Source organism: Amblyomma mixtum, chromosome 7 (genome assembly GCF_055824585.1).
Source record: "Amblyomma mixtum isolate Tamu chromosome 7, ASM5582458v1, whole genome shotgun sequence".
Taxonomy (NCBI): domain Eukaryota; kingdom Metazoa; phylum Arthropoda; class Arachnida; order Ixodida; family Ixodidae; genus Amblyomma; species Amblyomma mixtum.
This window is the reverse complement of record NC_143018.1, coordinates 57,162,724-57,182,625: the sequence shown is the minus strand read 5'-3', so window position 1 is coordinate 57,182,625 and position 19,902 is coordinate 57,162,724. Positions and strand designations below refer to the sequence as shown.

Below are 19,902 nucleotides of genomic sequence, written 5' to 3'. Positions count from 1 at the left end.
CTCGAACTGTTAATAGCCGCTGCAAACAAGTTTAATGGAACAGAACGAGTGACCTGGAGCGAAATGAAGGATTCCCCGAATTTTGCGAAACTCTCGATCTCCCTGAGATCTGGCGATATCGTCAGGTGAATGAACTAAGAGAATCAAAACATAACATTTGCCACTCGGCGTGCCTCCAGTTTCACTGGATCATCTAGAGTCACTCTGGGTTCACCTTAAGCCCCTTGATGTTTTTATCGCGGGGCTTTAGGTTCACTACCGCTTGGGCGCCACCTGCTGTGCATCGCGGGCGGTCGACACTGTACGACTCACGTGATCACGCTGTTGCCGCCTTCTCTCATTTGTTCACTATTCCACCGAGTGCAATACTTGTGCAAGCAAGTGACGGAAACAATGTTCTTGGTGATTTTATTACAGAAGGATTTTATACAGTGCAAGAAGCGCACTTACAGCTTTTTGGAATAATTTGTAATTTGTTAAATTTGCTCCTGTTCCACGCGAGAACACTGCGGTCGCGTAATCAGCTGTGATGGCTTTTACATCACGCAGAAATTTCATGAGGGCGGACCTCCTTCTCCTAACGAGACCAACCCGTCGCGGCGGCTGAGTGGTTACGGCGCTCGGCTACTGGCCAGAAAGTCGCGGGTTCGATCCCGGCCGCGGCGGCCGAATTTCGATGGAGGCGAAATTCTAAAGGCCCGTGTGCTGTGCGATGTCAGTACACGTTAAAGAATCCCAGGTGGTCGAAATTTCCGGAGCCCTTCACTACGGCGTCCCTCATAGCCTCAGTTGCTGTGGGGCGTTAAACCCCAATAAAAAAAACCAGACCAAACCTAACGAGACATGGCAGATGCACGCGTGATTTGAATGGAGCGGTGGTTTTATAGGTTACCTTTGCGCAATCATGTGTAAACAAAAGATACGGAGCGCCTACGGCGGCGGATGAATAGTGCGAAAAGTTTGTTTTGCGCATCTCACTGCAGCTTCTTTAGCAATGACTGTACTCAAGTTTGGTGTTTTATCATCAACGCCCACTTTTGCACCTTGCATTGGAGCGAAAGAAATATATCAATGCGAAATCAACTATCCAACACCATGATGTAGGCGTGCATGTATCAATTCCACCATTCCAATTCCAAAAGTCAGAATATGCCCGTTAGCATGTCCCCTCCCCGCTTACTATTTTTCGCCGCTAATTTGCATTTCTGGTACAAGATCAAGAGCTTAGGTATCGTGCATTTTAATTTATTTTTGGAGCACCTCGAAAGAAATTAGGTACTGATGATTGATTTCAGCCTGACTATAACTCATTTTTGTATGAGGGATGGGCGGCAGTTAAGGCTGAGGTCTATTTTGCTTCTGAACATTTCTATTTCATTTCAGCTGTAGCACGAACTTAAGTTTCAACATTACCCATGAAAGCGGCACATAGAACGACAGGATATTTAGAGATTCATATTAAGGCAAATATTAAGGCTGCTTATTTGTATTGCGCAGTCTGGTGTGTTTGAAACGTGGACACGGAACACGTAGGGAGGGCTTGTGTTGACATACGGGGCTTTTTCTCGACATTTTATGGTCTGTTGCCTTTGCGCGTTCGATAATATTCTTTGTTCGGTTCGCTGAATTCCATCGCGCAAACTCGGTGCAAACTTGAGCTACCGCAGAACTTGGGCATGCTGTACAATAGTCCAGGCAAAGAATTCGTGTTTGATTACGCATGTAAAGAAAGCGTATTTAAAAGTGCCCGAAGCGGCAAAATAAGGCGTGTTGATTAGGCAATAGTGACTTCTAGTTTTAGATGGTTTAGGAGGAATTAGGTAATCATTTGTAGAAAAAGACTAGGAGGAGTTAATAATGAAATTCATAAACTTTAGTGAATCAGTACGTCGCCGTGCCGAGATTCGTTAAATGCCTAGTGATGAAAGCGCTTTGGAAGGCGAAAAATTCTTATCGAGCCTAGAGCCTATGAGGAAAACTGCTTTTTTCTGAACTGCCTTTATTTGATTAATGTCGCGTTGTCTTTGTGGATTCCAGATAGGGGAAGTGCATAATACTAGGGGCTGGATTAGTGATTTGCACATTATAGTTTCGTATCTCTTGGAGCTTGAGTCATTTTGTGACGCAGGTGTCCTAACTTTTTCAGTGCCTTTCAAATTATTAAATCTTTGTGTTTGAACCGCTCATGCTGGGTGTACACGCAAGAGCGATATTCACTACCAATATGGATGGGAGAATTGGTACTTTCGTAAATAAAAACGAAATGCGTCATTATGTTACCGAAAATTAAGACAATAGTTGTACGGGTGTTAATTGTCATTTGCGAATTCGACACCAAATAAAAGAGTATTAGAGCAATGCTAATAAATGCACTTTAAGATGCGGCTAAGTGCATTCTTACCTCTCTGTAGTATACATTTTTTTTACATTGATTGAAATGTTACATAAAGTTTGTTAATTGTTACCTCCTAACAGTCCTTGTAAACCTATACTTTATTATGGTGTAACCGGCACATTTGGTTTTGCTAATAGAATGCCTCTGGTGTCTTTTTTGTTTGCAGCTTGTTTTGCTCATTTTACGCTGTTTCACGCAACATGCCAAGTCCGCCAACTCCGCCGACATGCCCACACGCCAACAAATGCCACATGCCAACACGGGTGGCGCCCCCTGACGAGCCTTTTTGCCGCGTCACACCAGGGCGGATAATTTTTTTTCTCTGAAGTAAATCGGGGAGACGATTATGATGATGCTGGTGATGATGAATGGTCAATCCAGAGTCCTCTTTAGCTTAGACACAAGGACGCATCATCAGTCTGTTCTCCGTCCCCTCCTTAAAAATGGAAAATTTGCGGAAAGGAAATGGCACAGTATCTGTCTCACATGTCGCGGTGGACAGCCGAACCACGTAAGGAAAGGGATAAAGGAAGGAATGAAAGCAGAAAGGAAGAAAGAGTTGCCGCAGTGGAGGTCTCCGGAATAATTTCGACCACCTGGGGATCTTTAACGTGCACTGACATCGCACAGCGCACTTCTTTATATAATAATTCCCATGCTGTGCCTTGAGACGACGAACACTTCTCTACAAAGCTTTTTATTGCTCTTAAGTATGATCACAGAGGTAACTGTTTAAGTAGAAAGTTTTGTCGCCGGGTTCAAATTCACAGATATGATGCACTGCTTAGGGGCGGGATTTGCGGAGAAAAAGGTTTAAGAAATGTTAGGCATAGGAAATGAAAACTTAATCCGTATGTGGCCTTACAGTTTGTCTAGTGCTCCAACGGTCCAAGTGAACTCGATGAAGGGGCTGTTCTTGTGCAGTGTTATCACTTGAGAGATGTAGTCGTTGAAAATCTGGTGGACCTCTTGTACTACGGGGCCCTGCGCAAATGTTGTTTTAGCAGAGGCACTTTGAAATCTTCTTCGTTATCTTTATTTGTAGACACGTGGTTTCGCAGAGAGAGCGAAATCAAATTGGTTTCTTTTTTATCACTGAGCTTAGTAGGACATGCTTCCCTGAGGCCATGCCTAGAAAGAAGTTAAGCTGAAATCTTTACTCCCGCTGAGCATAAAAAATAAAATATAAAACCTCGCCTATACCTGTGTCGCATTGAATGAATGCTCCAAATACAAATTTCGACTTATGTGTTTACGACATACTAGAAAGTCTAAACGGTTTCAAATATTTTTTCCCTGTTAGAAAAACGCTATTCCTGACGCGGCTGGCGGAAGTTTTTGTTTTGTTACGGAAATCGGTCAAAATTTCAGCGCATGCGCAGTACACGTTACGCCGTAGCTGACTCCACAAGCGATTGCACCAATGATTGCCCTCTCAGCGGGATCAAGTTTCGTATAAAAAAACTGATTTTAAGAATAGGCACAGAACTGTGGCAAAGCTACGCATTTGTCATATCTGCCGACAAGTTCTGGCCCTTGTTGAAGGTTCTTCCTTAGCAGCACTGGATGAGCAGGTTTCGGAAGAATCCGACACGAAAACGGGAATGTGGCTCAAGAGCGAAAGCTCTAATACTCGAGGCACAACTCAGAATTTCGCCTGGCACTGCGCCTTTGACCTTTAAGCCTGACCAATGTCAAACCAAGTACATACCTCCAAGACTAACAATATTTGCCTATGTGTCTTTCTGCGCATAGCCATGATATGCCTGTATGGTGTTGTCGGAGCTAATGACTAGCAACCACATGACCGATGACTAGTGGTCACTTGACCTCTGACAGTGGCCTTGACCTTCAAAGCTGAGATTCGCATTGCCTGATGTGTCGTCATTCGATGGCATAGAAATGGCGTCACAACATTCTTAGCTGTAAAGGTTTGGGCAAGTTGCTGTGACATGCTGTGGGAGGAATTTCGCGGCAGGGAAAGACGTGGCGCTTATGTATACCAGGTGTCGCAGCTAAATGTAAGCTTTTAAAAAAAAACGAGATACTCTAGCCGTCTGAAACCAAATGAGGGTTTTTTTAGAGTCGCGTGACCTAGTCTGCAGTATTTCTTCGTTCTTCAAGGTTGACTAATTAGTTAAGCTTAATTAACTAACTTTTAATTATTGACTTGAGGAAGAAAAAGTCAATAGAAAACTTGTAGATCGCTTTGAGAAACTGCTTACTGAGACATTTGCAGCAAAGTAATGTTTACGTAAAGTAGTTTTTTACTGGCCTTTAACTATAACCCGCACAATAAGAAAAGGCTTCCACATGACAACTGTGCCACTTCAACATCCCAAAACGCGCCTTACAGAATAAAATCATCCATTTTTTCTGAAGTCCTCTCCTCGATGAGATTTTGGGTGCACATTGGGGCAGAGAAGTGAGCGAGCATCTGGTCACGTGACAACTTTCTTTTAAGGCCAATAAATGAAGCTACGTAAATTGTAACTTGATGGAAACAGCACTACTAGCGGTTTTTCGAGGCGGGCTAAAACTTTTTCATTGACACTTTCTTCCTGAAGTCAATAATGAAAAAGTTTGCTAATTAAACTAAACTAATCAATTAACTTTGAAGCACGAAAAAAATACTCAAATCTAGGCCACGCGACTATGAACAACCTTCAGTTGGTTTCACTGGACTAGGACACTTCGCCTTTTTTAAAAGTTTGGTTAGAATTAGCTGGGACACCCGGTATATGTTTTCTTTCTTTCGTCCACGTCTTTCCTTGGCGCGCCATTCCTCCCAGGGCTTTGCTTTTGCTCGTCTACTAGCTTCAACCCAGCCATTTTTTTTTTAACTTGAGAGGTACGTTAATCTTCTCACCTTGACGACGCGGTACGTGACCTGTTCCCCCATCTCCCGAGCCGGGGTGTAGGCGCTGAACACATAGTGGCCCGGTGGGCTCATGTTGCCCGCCGGATACCGGTTGAATCCGTATGCGGCGAACGACTGGTGGAGTTCCACGGGCGTCTGGGTCTGTCGCAGCAGAACCCTGGAGACCAGGCCCGTGTCCGCGTCGAGCTCGACGCGGTATCTCTATCCGGAGTTCACAAGCAGTCATGAATTCTTACGATACAAAATAAGGATCGGAAACAGTGCTTCGAAAACATAGCGCAAAAAGGACACGGACGACACATAAGTGGACAGGACAGGCGCTATGTCCACTTCTGTGTCGGCCGTGTCCTTTTTGCGCTATGTTTTCGAAGGACTTTTACCAACTAGCCCAAACCAAGCTACTGTGAAACAGTGCTTTCATTTCGGTAGGTTGGAGTAGTAGTGGCAGACGACGACGTGTCGTGTGTTTTTATCTGATATACAAATTTTACCTTTGGATGTTTTTTGTCTCTAGTCTTATTACCTAAAAAGAAAAAGGATTACACTACTGTTTTACGTCGAGCGAACAAGCAAGTACTTACGTATATTTGACGTTCGCATTCAAAAAAATCTGCTTCTACATTTAAAGTTAAGTCTTTGTTAGGTCATGAACCAACCAACACGACTTAACCCTGTCTTTATCGCATCCAAAATACAGCAAGAAGGCCACCAACAAAAACAAGAAAGGCAAGCACAATTTAGTGAGCAGATGGCACAACGTTGGAAAGCCAGCGTGATGCCAGCACCCAATGCGTGGATTCCCATGAACGCAGGGGCGCATGGACCAACGGTGTTACCAGAACAGACTCCTAACAGCGGCACTAGAGGGAGAGAGACTTCAGCGAAGAGTCTGCGATCATACGTAGCTAAGTCAAGGCATGCGGTGATGAGCTCCTATAGCGGCCGTGAACATCACTTGTATGTCTCATTGCCAGTGCTGAAACCTTTCCACTGCGCGCCTAAAAAGTGTTGCCGTCAGCAGATCGAGCCGCAACAAACGCTAACTACAGTCTGAACGATTAGAAACGCGCTTATGGCTGCGAACATCCCTTGTCTAGGTGCTCTCCGTGGCCTCGGCAGAGCGCGGAAGATTACGCTTATAAGTGCAGTCACGTGGCTTGGAATAGCATCACGTCGGTATCAAAAATGGCGGCTCTTCTCGCTAGCTCGTATGTTCTGGCACTGCTATCGACATGGCGAACTTCAGCGCAGATTGCCTACGCCAGACAACGATACATTGACAAGAACACGTCGTAGTTGATAGTCGGGTATGGTTATCAGCTCGGTGCGCACCGTTTTGCAAGTTCAGCTATGCAAGCCTCTGAGCGAACCAGCGGTTGTTTTCGTTGCAGACAACACGTCAACGTTCGTTCAGAGATGGCTCTTCAGAAAGCACGCCCTTGAAGCATTCTCTGTGTGAATACTCATGCACTTACATCATCTAACCGCTGCCTGGAGATGCTGAGATGGTGAAAAGACAAAGAGCAGCATGTGCTGCTCTGCCGCGAATTATTTATTTTTTTCAAAAAGCAAAGATAGTCAGCAAGTGTTGCGGAGGCAGTGTTAGGCTATAGCTGAAGCTCGCGTCTGCATTCATGCATTTACGTAAATTTTGACGCTCGTCTTTGTTTTTTTAATTTCATTAATTTGAGGTATTTGTGATGTGTTGTCACACACAGATTTCTAAACAATACTTGTAAAAGTGCTGCTGCCCTGTATTTCAGTTATTTCACTTGCAGTCACTTCCGTTCGCGCAGCACCCGCCTTGCACTCGTGTAGTCAGCGTCACCACGAAGGTTGTTGATGATGATGATGCATTTTTATCGCGTAAAGGCAGCTGTGGACAAAGAACGCCATGGCACACTTTGTTTTCCTTACTCAAGGTGGGGTGCGATTTTCCAAGCACTTCACCCCTCCAAAACCGAGCACCAGGCCGAGGGAAAGCCTACATTGTATCGTCGCTTGGTACACAGCAGCACTGGGAATCGAACCCTGCCCTTCCCGCACGCGACGCAGGTGCGCAGACCGATAGGCCACAGCTGCGGCCTCAGACTGGGTTAAGCTTAAAGTAGTCCCATTCATAGCGACCGTCATATTGATTCCCACTGTGCACAGGGTGGTTACCTCGTTTTCGATGAAGTTGACTTCCTCTTGAATCTCGAGGAAGTCCGCCGACTTTGAGGACTCGCCCTGCCTAGACTTTACGCGATACAGGCTGGCGCCGAGAGGTTCCAAATTCGCTTGGAATACCAGCGACGACTTGGCGAGGCCCAGACTCTCGGGTATCCCGCGCCGATGGGGAGCCAGCGGAATAGCCTGGAACGCACTCGGCGGAATAGGGTGGTGTGATTAAGAGTTGGCGTTGTGACACTTGTCAGCTTTCTAAGTGTTGCTACGGTGGAGCAATAGCTGGCAGTATCACACAATACTAGTAGTAGTCTTGCTTGTATAGCTCACAAGAACCTCTTAAGGGCTACTCTCGCACTGGAATTCTTGGGCTGCTAGACGCAAGTATTATGTCCTCATGTTATGATCTTCACAAAGATTAGTAGCAAGTGAGTGCCGCTTTGCAGGTCTTGCCCTTATTAAATTGCTGTTCACTTGAAATAGTGGCGCGAAGATGAAAATGGAAGTGGTAAAACATAGGGCATTGTCTTCATGAAAATTATAACACGAAACAGAGAGCACTGTCTTCCTTAACGAATTGTCCGGGTCCGTCTAACCTCCTCGAATCTATAAATGGCTAGGATTGTTGTTTCGCCCCCCTGGAATGAAGATTGGGAACGCGAACTTTACGCCAAAGGGAAGGAGTAGAGAAAGAAACAGGAAGAGCTCTAATTTTTCTGGTACCCTGAGTAAGCGAGATGTTTTTCTTCATATCTTGCAGTAACTACTAAACCATCAGCGACCAGTTCTGCCTAATCTTTCAGGGTCACATTGTGCATCCGTATTAAACCAACTGATATTCGAATTCTGTCAGATAAAGCACTTCTTTAGAGCTCGTGCTCTCTTCCCGCGTCCCTGTAAATGGTGCTCGGTGCCTAATCTTTTTCCTGTAGAGCGCTGGAGCCACTCTCCTCAAAAGGCCATATCTACATCTGTCTAAAAACTTAAAAGAGAACTCACCACGGTCTTTTGCGACTAAAGACCGAAATGCTCTTTTTCGGATAAGGACCAAGTACGAATGACTCACTCTTACTAAAAGCCACCTGAGCTTTTTCATCCTTCTAGTTACAAAACTCTTAATCAAAACTATGGTCCGAACCTGAGGCTAGATTTTAGAAGTTAGCAGGTGGTGGATTAGTAGCTACAGCTGCAGCCACAGGATTAGTAGCTTAACAATAAAAGGATTAGAAGCTAGCTGTTCGTTGCGCCTTTCGACGCCTCTCTCTTAGCACATAAATGGGTTTAGCAGCTCTGGACAGTTCATCTGAACGTCGCCTATGGCTTGTTAATGCGATGACCTCCAAATTTCCGCCCAGTGCCGGCATCGGGTTTTGATGCACTGGACCTGTGGTACGATAAAAAGCTCAGAGAAGCCAAGTCAGACTACCTCCTCTGAGTGCTACTTTCAGCAAGACATATTTCATGTTTGTGAGTGTGCCTTTCAAGAAAGTATTTGTGCCAGCTCACTCACCTGCCACTCGACCTCAGCGCCGCCCGGTCCTATGACGGTCACAACGCTGTCTTCATCTGTCGCCAGCGGTAACCGCACGTATGGCGAGGCTGGCACACTTGCAGGGTTGTACACTATCACCCCGAACTGCGCACCATGAGCAGTATGCAAGTCACTCGGTTATCCCACAAGAACTCTAACGACATAGCTTCGCCGACGCCTCCCGTACATTTCAATGCCTTTCACATCAGGGCTGAATGGCATACTAAGACCTTTCCTGTCCCGGTCTCCTGCCTTTGCCACATCACTACCAAGTCTGCGTATCCTGGCTGAGGTCCCTGTTCCGCGGAGGCTATGGAAAGTACAGTGTGCCGGTCCAGCCTTAGTTACTTAACGCAGGGCTCTGGCCAGAGAACGCCACGTCGCGGGTGAGAGGTGAACGAGGCGTTGTGCTGCTCCCGTTGGAAGCGCATGATCCGATAGGCATTGATAATCTAGGAGGCGTTCGTTTTGCGTATTATACTGGACTTTGGAAGACTCGCACTCTTTACTGGCTTTTGTTTTCAGCTTTCGGGAAAGCTGAAGGTTGTTTGTTTCTAGTCGTCAAGAATTTATTAGGAACAGCTTGCTTGTTTAATCATAGATCTCTAGTGCACACTAGGTTAGTGCAGATATGAGTCAGTAGCTGTAGTTAACGCATGCAATGACCGTACTGCAGCGTACGCCGGGAGAAACTAGCTCGCTCCATCACTATGAGCGGAATACACTTCGTCACCTTGGTGCATGCGGCGAAATTGCATCTCCGCAAAGCTCTTCTCTCGACTGTAGTCTTGGAATGTTTCAAAAGAAAAGAGACCTTTGAAGCCGTTATCGGCAAGGATATGAAAAGAGTGAATTTTCATTTCAGGAAACCCTGCTGTCGGGAAGGAAGCAATGTAAAAGCGTCTTGGCACTCTGTAACTATCTAGTCGGATCACTTTCTATTTTACTAGTTAGTGTAGCCATCTCCTGCCTTAATGCGAGTCTTTGGAAACGTGCAACAAAATAATAGAAAAGATCACTGCGTGCTCGGTTTGTGGTCCAGTGTGTGGCATCTATACTGAGTCAATAAAAGAGAGTGTATTCGTCTTAACTGGTCGTTTTATTTCTCTGGCGTCAAATAAAAGAGTTATTAAATGGGATCAAAGGCGACGGTTCATTACCACGGCCCTGTTTTACACCGGCAAACTCAATGAGCGAGTTGATGTCGCACAACGCGCACCTCCTCTTCCAGTTTTCTGTTTACAGCTAACTTCTCATTTTTATTGAACGTACACGCGAACCGATGGACGTTGTAATCATGACGGGCGGGCAGTTTTCGTCGCTCTAAGAACACGTTGCTTTAGCAGGGAGGGTTCAGCTTGACGTCAGGCTGCGGTGAAGTTCAGAATGTTAGAGTTGTGCGCATGACTGCTGCCCTAGCATGCTGATTTTAGTGCGCAGCCGTTAGGCGCCCGTTCCTGCGTTCCGCGTTGTAGCCGTCGTCGTCATAACATGCCACCTGACACATGGCATGTTACGGCATGGGACAAGTGGCAGGTAGTAGCACAGCGAAACGCCACCTGCCACGGCGAGAGCAGAGGTGGCGTGTTATGGCATGGGACAGATGGCAGGTAGTAGCAGAGCAAAATGCCACCTGCCATGGTGAGAGCGAAGGTGGCGTGTTATGCATGGGACAGGTGGCAGGTAGTAGCAGAGTGAAACGCACCTGCCACGTTGAGATCTGAGGTGGAATGTTACGGCATGGGACAGGTGGCAGGTAGTAGCAGAGCGAAACGCCCCCTGCTACGGTGAGAGCGGAGGTGGCGTTTTATGCACGGGACAGGTGGCACGTAGTAGCAGAGCCAAACGCCGCCTGCCATGGCGAGAGCAGAGGTGGCGTGTTATGGCATGGGACGGATGGCAGGTAGTAGCAGAGTGAAACGCCACCTGCCACGACGAGAACGGAGGTGGCGTGTTATGCATGGGACAGATGGCAGGTAGTAGCAGAGCGAGACATACCTGCCACAGCGAGATCGGAGGTGGCATGTTTCGGCACGAGACAGGTGGCAGGTAGTAACAGAGTGAAACGCCACCTGCCACGGCGAGAGCGGAGGTGGCGTGTTATGCATGGGACAGGTGGCAGGTAGTAGCAGAGCGGAATGCCACCTGCCACGGCGAGAGTGTTGGTGGCGTGTGATGCATGGGACAGGTGGCAGGTAGTAGCAGAGCGAAACGCCACCTGCCACGGCGAGAGCGGAGGTGGCGTGTTATGCATGGGACAGGTGGCAGGTAGTAGCAGAGCGGAACGCCACCTGCCACGGCGAGAGTGTTGGTGGCGTGTGATGCATGGGACAGGTGGCAGGTAGTAGCAGAGCGAAACGCCACCTGCCACGGTGAGAGTGGAGGTGGCGTGTTATGCACGGGACAGGTGGCAGGTAGTAGCAGAGCGAAACGCCACCTACCACGGCGAGAGCGGAGGTGGCGTGTTATGCATGGGACAGGTGGCAGGTAGTAGCAGAGCGAAACGCCACCTACCACGGCGAGAGCGGAGGTGGCGTGTTATGCATGAGACAGGTGGCAGGTAGTAGCAGAGGGAAACGCCACCTGCCACGGCGAGAGTGGAGGTGGCGTGTTATGCATGGGACAGGTGGCAGGTAGTAGCAGAGCGAAACGCCACCCCTGCTGAAAAAAGTTCTATGATGCAATAAACTCATACAGTTTATCATACAAATATCATAACTTATCATGCAAATCATAGAAAATTATCATTCAAATGCCATAAATTTCTGTAAAATCATACAGTCATCATAGAGATGTCATAGAATATCATAAGAATTGTATGATACATCATACAGATTTTTTGATATTCTATGATGAATGATGTATGAGGTTATTGCCTCATAGAACTTTTTTTCAGCAGGGCCTGCCAAGGCGAGAGCGGAGGTGACGTGTTATTGCATGGGACAAGTGGCAGGTAGTAGCAGAGTGAAACGCCACCTGCAACGGCGAGAGCAGAGGAATGGACAACCAGGAGGTGGTTGCCACGGGAAGTGTAGCCACGCCACCTGCCAGTGATGGTAGGTGTCGGGGTGGTGGGGCGGTAGAGCAGCAACCATGCTGCAGAGTACCTGGTTTTCCGCCGAGGTGTGCAGGCAGTCACTCTGGTTGAGAAGGTGGCAGAAGCGCATCAACTTCGCAGCTTCTTCCCCTCTGGGAGCATCCGGGTCTAGCAGCGATACGAGGCTGGCACTGATCACTGCCTGCATTACGCGCACATTCGCATCAACTCAGTACAAAGAGTAATGCGCGACTCAGTATGATTAAGGTACATGTTTCAAGAGGGCCATTGTCAGCGCCTAGCCGACGTTACGGAAGGATCAGTGCGCAGTCACCTGAGCTGTGGACCGATGTTCACTTGGGGAATGTGATCATGTCTGCGGATTCGGTCACTTCCTACTTTTGTGAACAGGAGAATTGCGTCATGCAGTGTTTGTGACCAGCAGCAGTGGCTTGGCGTGCCTTGTGCCATACCTTTCACCGTGGCCCTACCATATAAAAACAAAGCTACACGTCCAGCTGGCGCCACCTTTTGGAGTTCTACCTATGGAAAGCTCTTCCGTGTCCGTAGGCGCAGCGAATTTCTGAAAGCTTATAACTCTTTCTAGCTGCCATAAGACTGTACCCTAAAAAAGCGAAAGCCATTGTGCATCTTACCAGCGCGGCATTGCAAAAGCGTACCCTCTAATTCACTTGGGCCGAACTCGCGGGTGAGGCTACTTTTTGCCTGGTGCGGGATGGTATGATATTTATTGCAGGTTCATTGTAATGACGTGAGGACCAAAGGATAATCGTGGGAATGACCTCTGAGTTTGAGTGTGTGATTCGAGACGACGTATTTCTGCCTGAGAGGAGCAGAGCTGATTTTATCCAAGCCTTCTTAACGAATGGAATGGTTAAAAAAGGAAATTACAGATTCAAGATGTTTGAACACAAAGGCGTTCCGAAAGCAAGCGCTGTCGTGTCGCAGTTGCTTCCTTAAGGGCTGGTTCTTTCTGCTTCAGAATACCTCAATACGAAATAGAGCTAGCGACTCTGTGAGAAGTACTCCTCCCATCGTGAATCACTCTAGTATGCCTTTGCTCAATCGAGAAAAGGAAGTTTCGGCTTGCCTCGCATCTGGTGATGCCCTGGTACAGTATGTCGGCGTAGTCTCTTGCGACCAAGCTTGTAGACGTTCCCCTGGAAAGGCACTTTGTTTCACGCGAAGTCTCTTATGCTGCAGTCCACGTCGGCTGTGACTCACGTGATTCCGTCGTGGTGCAATAATGTAGCAACGGCCTCACCTGCAAAAGTAAACTCATGGTGTCGCTACGCTGGATGCCGCGAACGCGTGACCGGTGAAATAAGGACCCTTCAAGGAGAATGCCTATAAATCGGCTGTGGTAGCGGCCGTTTTTGGGGAAGGCGTTTTGCGGAAGTCATGCTTAAAAGAGACTCTCAGGAGAAATTGAAGTTTACTTTTATGGAGGGATTACATCGTTCGGCTTTCACAGAGAGGCTGCTTTCACTGAAAGAAGCACTTTTATAAAGTTGGGAAAGACAGAAAAAGGAAAGACGAGATTCACCCTCAACGCCTGTCTTCGTAGGTTGACTTTACGGCTTTTGAGTTATTTACCATCGTTGAAAACGTGTATGGGAGCTACTTACTCAACTGTCTTACTTGGCTGCTTGTTGTTTCCTTTCCAAGAACGGACAGCTGCTTGCTGGCCTGTTGAGCAGGGGAAAATGTTAGTTATAATAAACACTCTGTCAGTATCAGGAAGCTAGAGATTTCAGGCATTGGTTACATCGGGGAAGCGAGAATAAGCAGGAACTTATTTCGTTCAAAGATGAACTGGCTCCTGGCTGGAGAGCTTAAAACATGCCAAGCAAGAAGTGGGCTATCGAAATCTAAGCACAGGAGCGACAGAAATACTGTGGAAAGAAGACAGGGAAGAGAACATTGCTAACATCTATTTAGGCTTTATTTTCTACAGCGTAAATAAAAACTGAGCCGATACGGCGTAAGCATCAAGTGACGACGGACACCAAACTAGTAAAGAGGAAATAATCGACAGGGACAGCTATAGTTACCTTATGCATTTGTAAGGCGATATCATTAAAGCTGTTACGCCTTTACAAAAAATGACGCCTCTTCCAATTTGATGACGTTTCTTTCCTGCATCCTTTGGGCGGCTTTTACGACCGTCGACGCTATTTGTTACCGATGAGGAATTTAATGTTATCTCAATAAAAAAACACATTTGTAACACTTCCTTCCCTGCATTTTTACGTTCCGAATCAGTAATCAAGGCTAAGAACAATGCGACGCAACAAGTGAGACAAGGGCATGCGTGCGGAATCGTCCCTTTTTTCGCTTAATCTAATGCACTTCCCCAATCACCCTCATCTTTCATTGGTTCTCACGGTACAGTTTATATACTGCTATAGGGAGCAATTTCCTTTTTACAGTCAGGCCGGGGTGGGCGTCTTCAATTAAATTCTCCTTAAAATTTTTCTGCTGATTCCACATGCAAGCATTAGGGTGGTGCAATAAAGAGAGCGATTGCGCTAGTCCAATGGTAGCACCTGTCTGTTGTCGGGACACGACTGTGCTCTTCTGAGGGCTTGCCGCGAAAAAATGCCAATTCCTGTCTTTGCGGAACTCACACCATGCCCGTGTACGCCCAGGCGCTCACAAAGTTTTCGGAACAGGAAAATTAGAACAAAGTTTAAGTGTAGAAACTTGGGCGAGTCGGTAACCGTGACTCATGGTATGTGAGGTAGCGCAAAACGGGACAAGGGACCCAGAAAGACGCACACAACAGAGGCGCTAATGTTGTGTCCGTCTTTCTCTGTCCCTTGTCCCGTTCTGCGCTACCTCACATACCGAAGTCTAACGGGTGGGCAGCCTGAGCCTCTGGCAACAATCCGTATGGTGTGCTTTGAGCTTCTCTGCGCGACTTGCACAATGCGTCACTCAATGCCTGGCTGCGGCTATTATCAGCGAGGAAATTGTTTTTTTGGTGATTTCAGTGTTCTGAAAAATTTATGGAGACCCGTACAAGTATTAAGGGGTGCTAAGGACGACTGCATGGTTTTTTTTTACAGCTAGCGAAAATCCACTGCGCGGCTCTGAAAGTGACTCCGTGATTACAGTTTCGACGTGAATGAGGCTTAGCCTTGCCTCGGAGATCCGCGCAAAAACGGTCCACGTTCATTGCACTTCCATGCATAAAAATAACTTTTGGTGGCACTACATAAGTATAACTTTTTGGTTCTTTTTAGCGTGAAAAGAACCGTTTGTCGTCGCAGAACATCTTTCTCATTAACATTGTCCTCACTGTGCCTTTAAGTTGTTGCTTTGGTTTGTTTAATCCCATAGGTGTTTGTACAAGATGTTAATGAACCGTCTAAACACTTAAGTTTCCGAAAGTAGCCCAGGCAGCCAGTTATTACATGGCGGGACTCTCATGCAGAAAATGGCAGTACTTCAAGCCTATGTAACTCATACGAAGTTCATTACTAACTTCGTCTCAAAATCCGCAGTGGAACACAATGCCCTTCATAATCATCCAACGTTCGTTTTCACTTGAGTAAAAACAAAGCAAAACTTAAAACAGACAGAGAGGGAGCTAGCTTAACAAAGACAATCGTTTTACTTGTACATCGCTTTTGATTTTCGTTACGACAAAGTAAACTCTATAGTTTACAGGCCTGCCCACTGCTACTTCCTCCGCTGCAGCCTAGCTTCACTTTGTGGAGATATATTTCCTTTGTTCTCTTGCACTTGTACGTTAACGCAGGGTCTTTATAAAAGCGCTAAGAACTGAAGCGAATCATCACAGGGTTTCTGGAGCTTTGCATACCTGAAGGAACCCGTTGGCGTAGCGCACCATCATCTTCAAATTTGGCTTCGTGGTGTAAAATCCCGTCCAGGATCGGCCGGGGACGTCTGTGTACGGCATCAGGTCTCCGGTGAAGCGTGGCCAGAGCCGGGATTTAGAATGCAGTGCCTAGGAGAATAGGTTTGTCAGGAGAGTAAAAATGGCAGTGTCTTTGGAAAACGCACGCAATTAGGAGTTAACTGGATAAGCTAGGTGGTTTTTGCAGTGAGCCGCACATTCAAAAATGCAGCCTCACAGAATCCGTATGAAAAACGCGGGTTCGATCCCGGCCTCAGCGGCCGAATTTCGATGAAGGCGAAATTCTGGAGGCCCGTGTGCTGTGCGTTGTCAGTGCACGTTAAAGAACCCCAGGTGGTCGAAATTTCCGGAGCCCTTCACTATGGCGTCCCTCATAGCCTGAGTTGCTTTGGGACTTTAAACCCCAATAAACCAATAAACAGAATCCGTATGATGTGAAAAATGCACGGAAATCTGCACGCCCTACATGTAGTTTTTTTTAATTCATACCTTCGCCTTATCTATACTTTCCGTGAGGTGTGCAGTGCGTCATATAAAGTTTGTAGTATATCCTAGCCTTTCCGGATGGATTATTCGTTGAGTACGGGGAGATTCTGTGAGATCGGTCAGCGTCTAATACAGCAAAAATTGAATTCGACCTGAGCCATGCCGAAAACGTACAGAATTACGACAATCGTCAAACGGACTGCTTCTTTTGGGTAGTATTTCTGATATCTAAAAAATGAAGAGGACTCTTAAGCTTCACCTTAAGAGTAGACGCAATAGCACCTTCTCCTCTCTTTCCCTCTTTTTGCTCCTTTTTTTCTCATTTCTCACCGATTATCAATCCACATTCGTTTACTGACAGTTGGGGGGTCTTACACTCGGTAAGGGTAGTAGTAGTAGTAGTACAAGACCTTTATTCGGCCATAGGTTACACGCCGAGCATATCGACCGCCTGGGCGACCAGAAGTCGCTGTGCTTCCTCCCCTTCAGCGCCAAGCCAGTCGAGCCAGGTGGTGATTGATAAAGAACGTAGGCGGTAGGAACCCGACTGCTGAGCAGCCGGGCAATAGAAGAGGCAATGGGCCAGGTCCGCATAGATACAGGGGCAGTTTGGACAGGAAGAGTCTGATCGATAGCGATAGAGAAAGAGGCGAGACGGGGTGATAACTGCATTCATTTGGATGTGCCGAAGAAGGCGAGCCTCCGGCACCGTGAGTGATGGATGAGGGGGATGGTAAAGGCGTTTGTCTAGGCGGAGCTTGAGGTAGACCTCTTTTATGATGCGGCGAAGGGTGAGTCTCCCACCGTCCTCCGAGGGCTTGGGCCAAGGGATCAACGGCGGTGCCCGGAAAAGTGTGTCGTGGGCGAGCTGATGAGCCAGCTCATTGCCGTCAATCCCTGAATGCCCAGGGACCCAGCGGAGGAAAACGATGGAAGGCTGCAGTGCGGAGACCGCTCGTTCGACCTCCTGTTAGAGAGAAGGGGTTAGGGTGCGTTTCTGTATGTGGTGTATAGCGATTTGTGAGTCTGTATAGACTGTGTACTCTTGAAGAGAGGGAAGGAGAGCAAATGACTGAAGGGCATGTGCAATGGCGAGGACCTCGAGGGACAGTGCATCCGGAGGGTGTAGATACGGCCCGCTGGTGTGGGTTTCAGGAGCGGGGAGGTGTGGATGGTACAGGGCGTAGCCGCAGGAACCTCTACGAGCCACGAAGGAGGCATCCGTGTAGGCTGCACCCTGGGTATCAAAGAGAGGGGAATAGTGCTGCGCGGCCGCATGACGACGGCCATGTTCTATCGTTCTGTCTCTTGCTTGCAGCAACATGAAACGTCATCCGGGGTGTCAAAGTTTTGTCGGCAACACTTCCTTCTCAAACACCCCGTGCTGGCATCGAAAACCATTTCCTTTGGAATCGTGAAAAATGTTTTCCCTTTTAATCTTACATTAGCCGTCCCATAGAGATCAGAACAAGTTGAGGACGACGCAGCAAGCTACGGAAAGTAAAAATGATAGCTGTAACGTTAAGAGACCGGAAGCGGGCAGAGTGGTTGAGGGAACAAAGGTGGGGTAATGACATCCTAGTCGAATACAAGAGGAAGAGATGAGCTTGGGCAGGGCATGTAATGAGAAGGCAAGAAACCGCTGATTATTAAGGGTAACTGAGTTGACTCCAAGAGAAGGCAAGCGTAGCAGGGGACGGCAGAAAGTTATGTGGGCGGATGAAGTTTGCGGGGGTAAGATGGCCGCAGCTGGCAAAGGACAGGGTTAATTCTAGAAACGTAGGAGAGGCCTTTGCCCTGTAGTGGACGTAGTCTGACTCATGATGATGATGATGCAGCTCAGAATTCATATGCACAGAATATGCAGCGCCACCCTAACGGCGGACTTCAGTTCTTGCCCAGAAGCCACAGCATAAGAGCGCGGATAATTGGGCGCTATAAATAACATGCATTTAAATTAGGTCAGCGCATTCGAACACGTAGAGAAAACAAAATTTCCTTCCATGTGCCTGGTATTAGTGCGCACAATTTATGGCGATAAATAGCTTAGCCCAGAAAAGGAATACGGCGTGCGAAGGTATATGTTATTTTGTGGTATGACGGAGGGACATAAATGCTGTTAAGAAGTAACGTGTGCCGTATTGGGTGACTGCTCGTTTAGTTCTCTTTTCTACTGGTTCTTTGCCTTTGGTCACTGCTTGCGTTGACGGAGGCTAGGAGCACATATAAGAGTGGTGGTGGCCGACACACGCCAGTGAAGCCCCTTATTAGCACCAACACGCCACTCGCCGATGGCGCATTAAAGGACCGGCGCCGATGAGTGACAGAGCAAGACGACGCGATGAATTGGCGGAGCATGGTCCGTGTGATTCAGCTAGACTGGATACGGCAGGACGGTGAGGTGGAGTAAGTCGATCCTTTGCTTACGGGACAAATTCCAAGCACTTCTCTCGTGTGTTGTCACGACGAACGCGGCAGTAAAGATTTGACAGCGTGGCGCCGACTCCTAGGTCACTGCGGCGACTGCGAGACCATTTTCCTTCTACTGACTGGACGGACCGGCAACGCAAACACAGCGGGCGGACCCACAAAGCAGGCGTGTCGCTATTTCTCTATATGGCCCATATTAGACTGATACCTGAATTTGGTTGTGTCCTGTTCTCTCGTACCGCAAACTACAAGCTGCAACTCTGAGTGTCAGTTGAAATGCGTGCCCTACGGCGCTGCCTCGGGCACCCAGAATTGGTTTCAAACGCTGAGCTTTACACAGAAGCCCGTATCCCTTTGTCTTTATTCTCGGTTCTAACTTTTCTCTGTGCGAACTTTCCTCAGGTCATTTGACCCGGCTTCCGGCGTCAATATCCCAATTTTTGTTTTCAAACCGCCCCTGTTTTTCTCAAATAAATGGCCATGGTATCAGCTTTCGCAAGTTACATTTGCGCAGAGACTGTCAGCTCAGCTTCAAGCCGATCTGAGCTCCTTGCAACGAGCTGGCGACACGGAGGCTGGCGCTGACTTCTATTACGGCCATATTTTCCCCCTCAAATGCGCAACATATGCTCGTTATTATCCTAAATCGTCTTGCTGATCATCTAGGGAACTTTGCTCATCACACTGTTCTCTCCACTGATGCCTCCGTGAGGTCTGACAAGGCGGCGATTGGAATATATCCGCGCGACCTGGCTTGGAGCTATTCCGTCCGTAGCCCTGATTACGTTCCTATGTTCTTTGGAGAGTTTTCGGCTTTTTGTTTGGTTCTTCACAAAACTCCGACATGTGTCGTAGGTGGTCATCCTTGCAATTTGCCTTTAAGTTTCAGTCTCTATCGAAACTACAGGAAACACTGTTTTGAATCGTTCCCTTAGGTTTTTTTATTCCACGCACTGTTAGAGAAGCCTGTTTTTTTTCTCGATACGTGGTCATTCTGGTGTCTGTTTGGACGAAATGGCCGACTTCTTGGCAATGTCGCTCTCAGGACCTCTGTAATATGTCCCGCCCC

General features: G+C 47.4%; 1 protein-coding gene across 1 annotated transcript in view; it reads right to left on the bottom strand.

Moving 5' to 3' along the window:
- LOC149336148 (lysosomal alpha-mannosidase-like) overlaps window positions 1-15,959 on the bottom strand; it is a 31,703-nt gene extending 15,744 nt beyond the window's left edge. The window contains exons 1-9 of the mRNA XM_089554671.1: window positions 15,861-15,959; window positions 13,660-13,720; window positions 13,256-13,295; window positions 13,122-13,191; window positions 12,081-12,212; window positions 8,953-9,078; window positions 7,440-7,631; window positions 5,265-5,477; window positions 3,261-3,379 (exon numbers count right to left, since the gene is read on the bottom strand). Coding sequence (XP_089410797.1) covers window positions 3,261-3,379; window positions 5,265-5,477; window positions 7,440-7,631; window positions 8,953-9,078; window positions 12,081-12,212; window positions 13,122-13,191; window positions 13,256-13,295; window positions 13,660-13,720; window positions 15,861-15,959 — 1,052 coding nt within the window. The remainder of the gene's footprint in view (window positions 1-3,260; window positions 3,380-5,264; window positions 5,478-7,439; window positions 7,632-8,952; window positions 9,079-12,080; window positions 12,213-13,121; window positions 13,192-13,255; window positions 13,296-13,659; window positions 13,721-15,860) is intronic.
- Window positions 15,960-19,902: the final 3,943 nt, after the last annotated feature.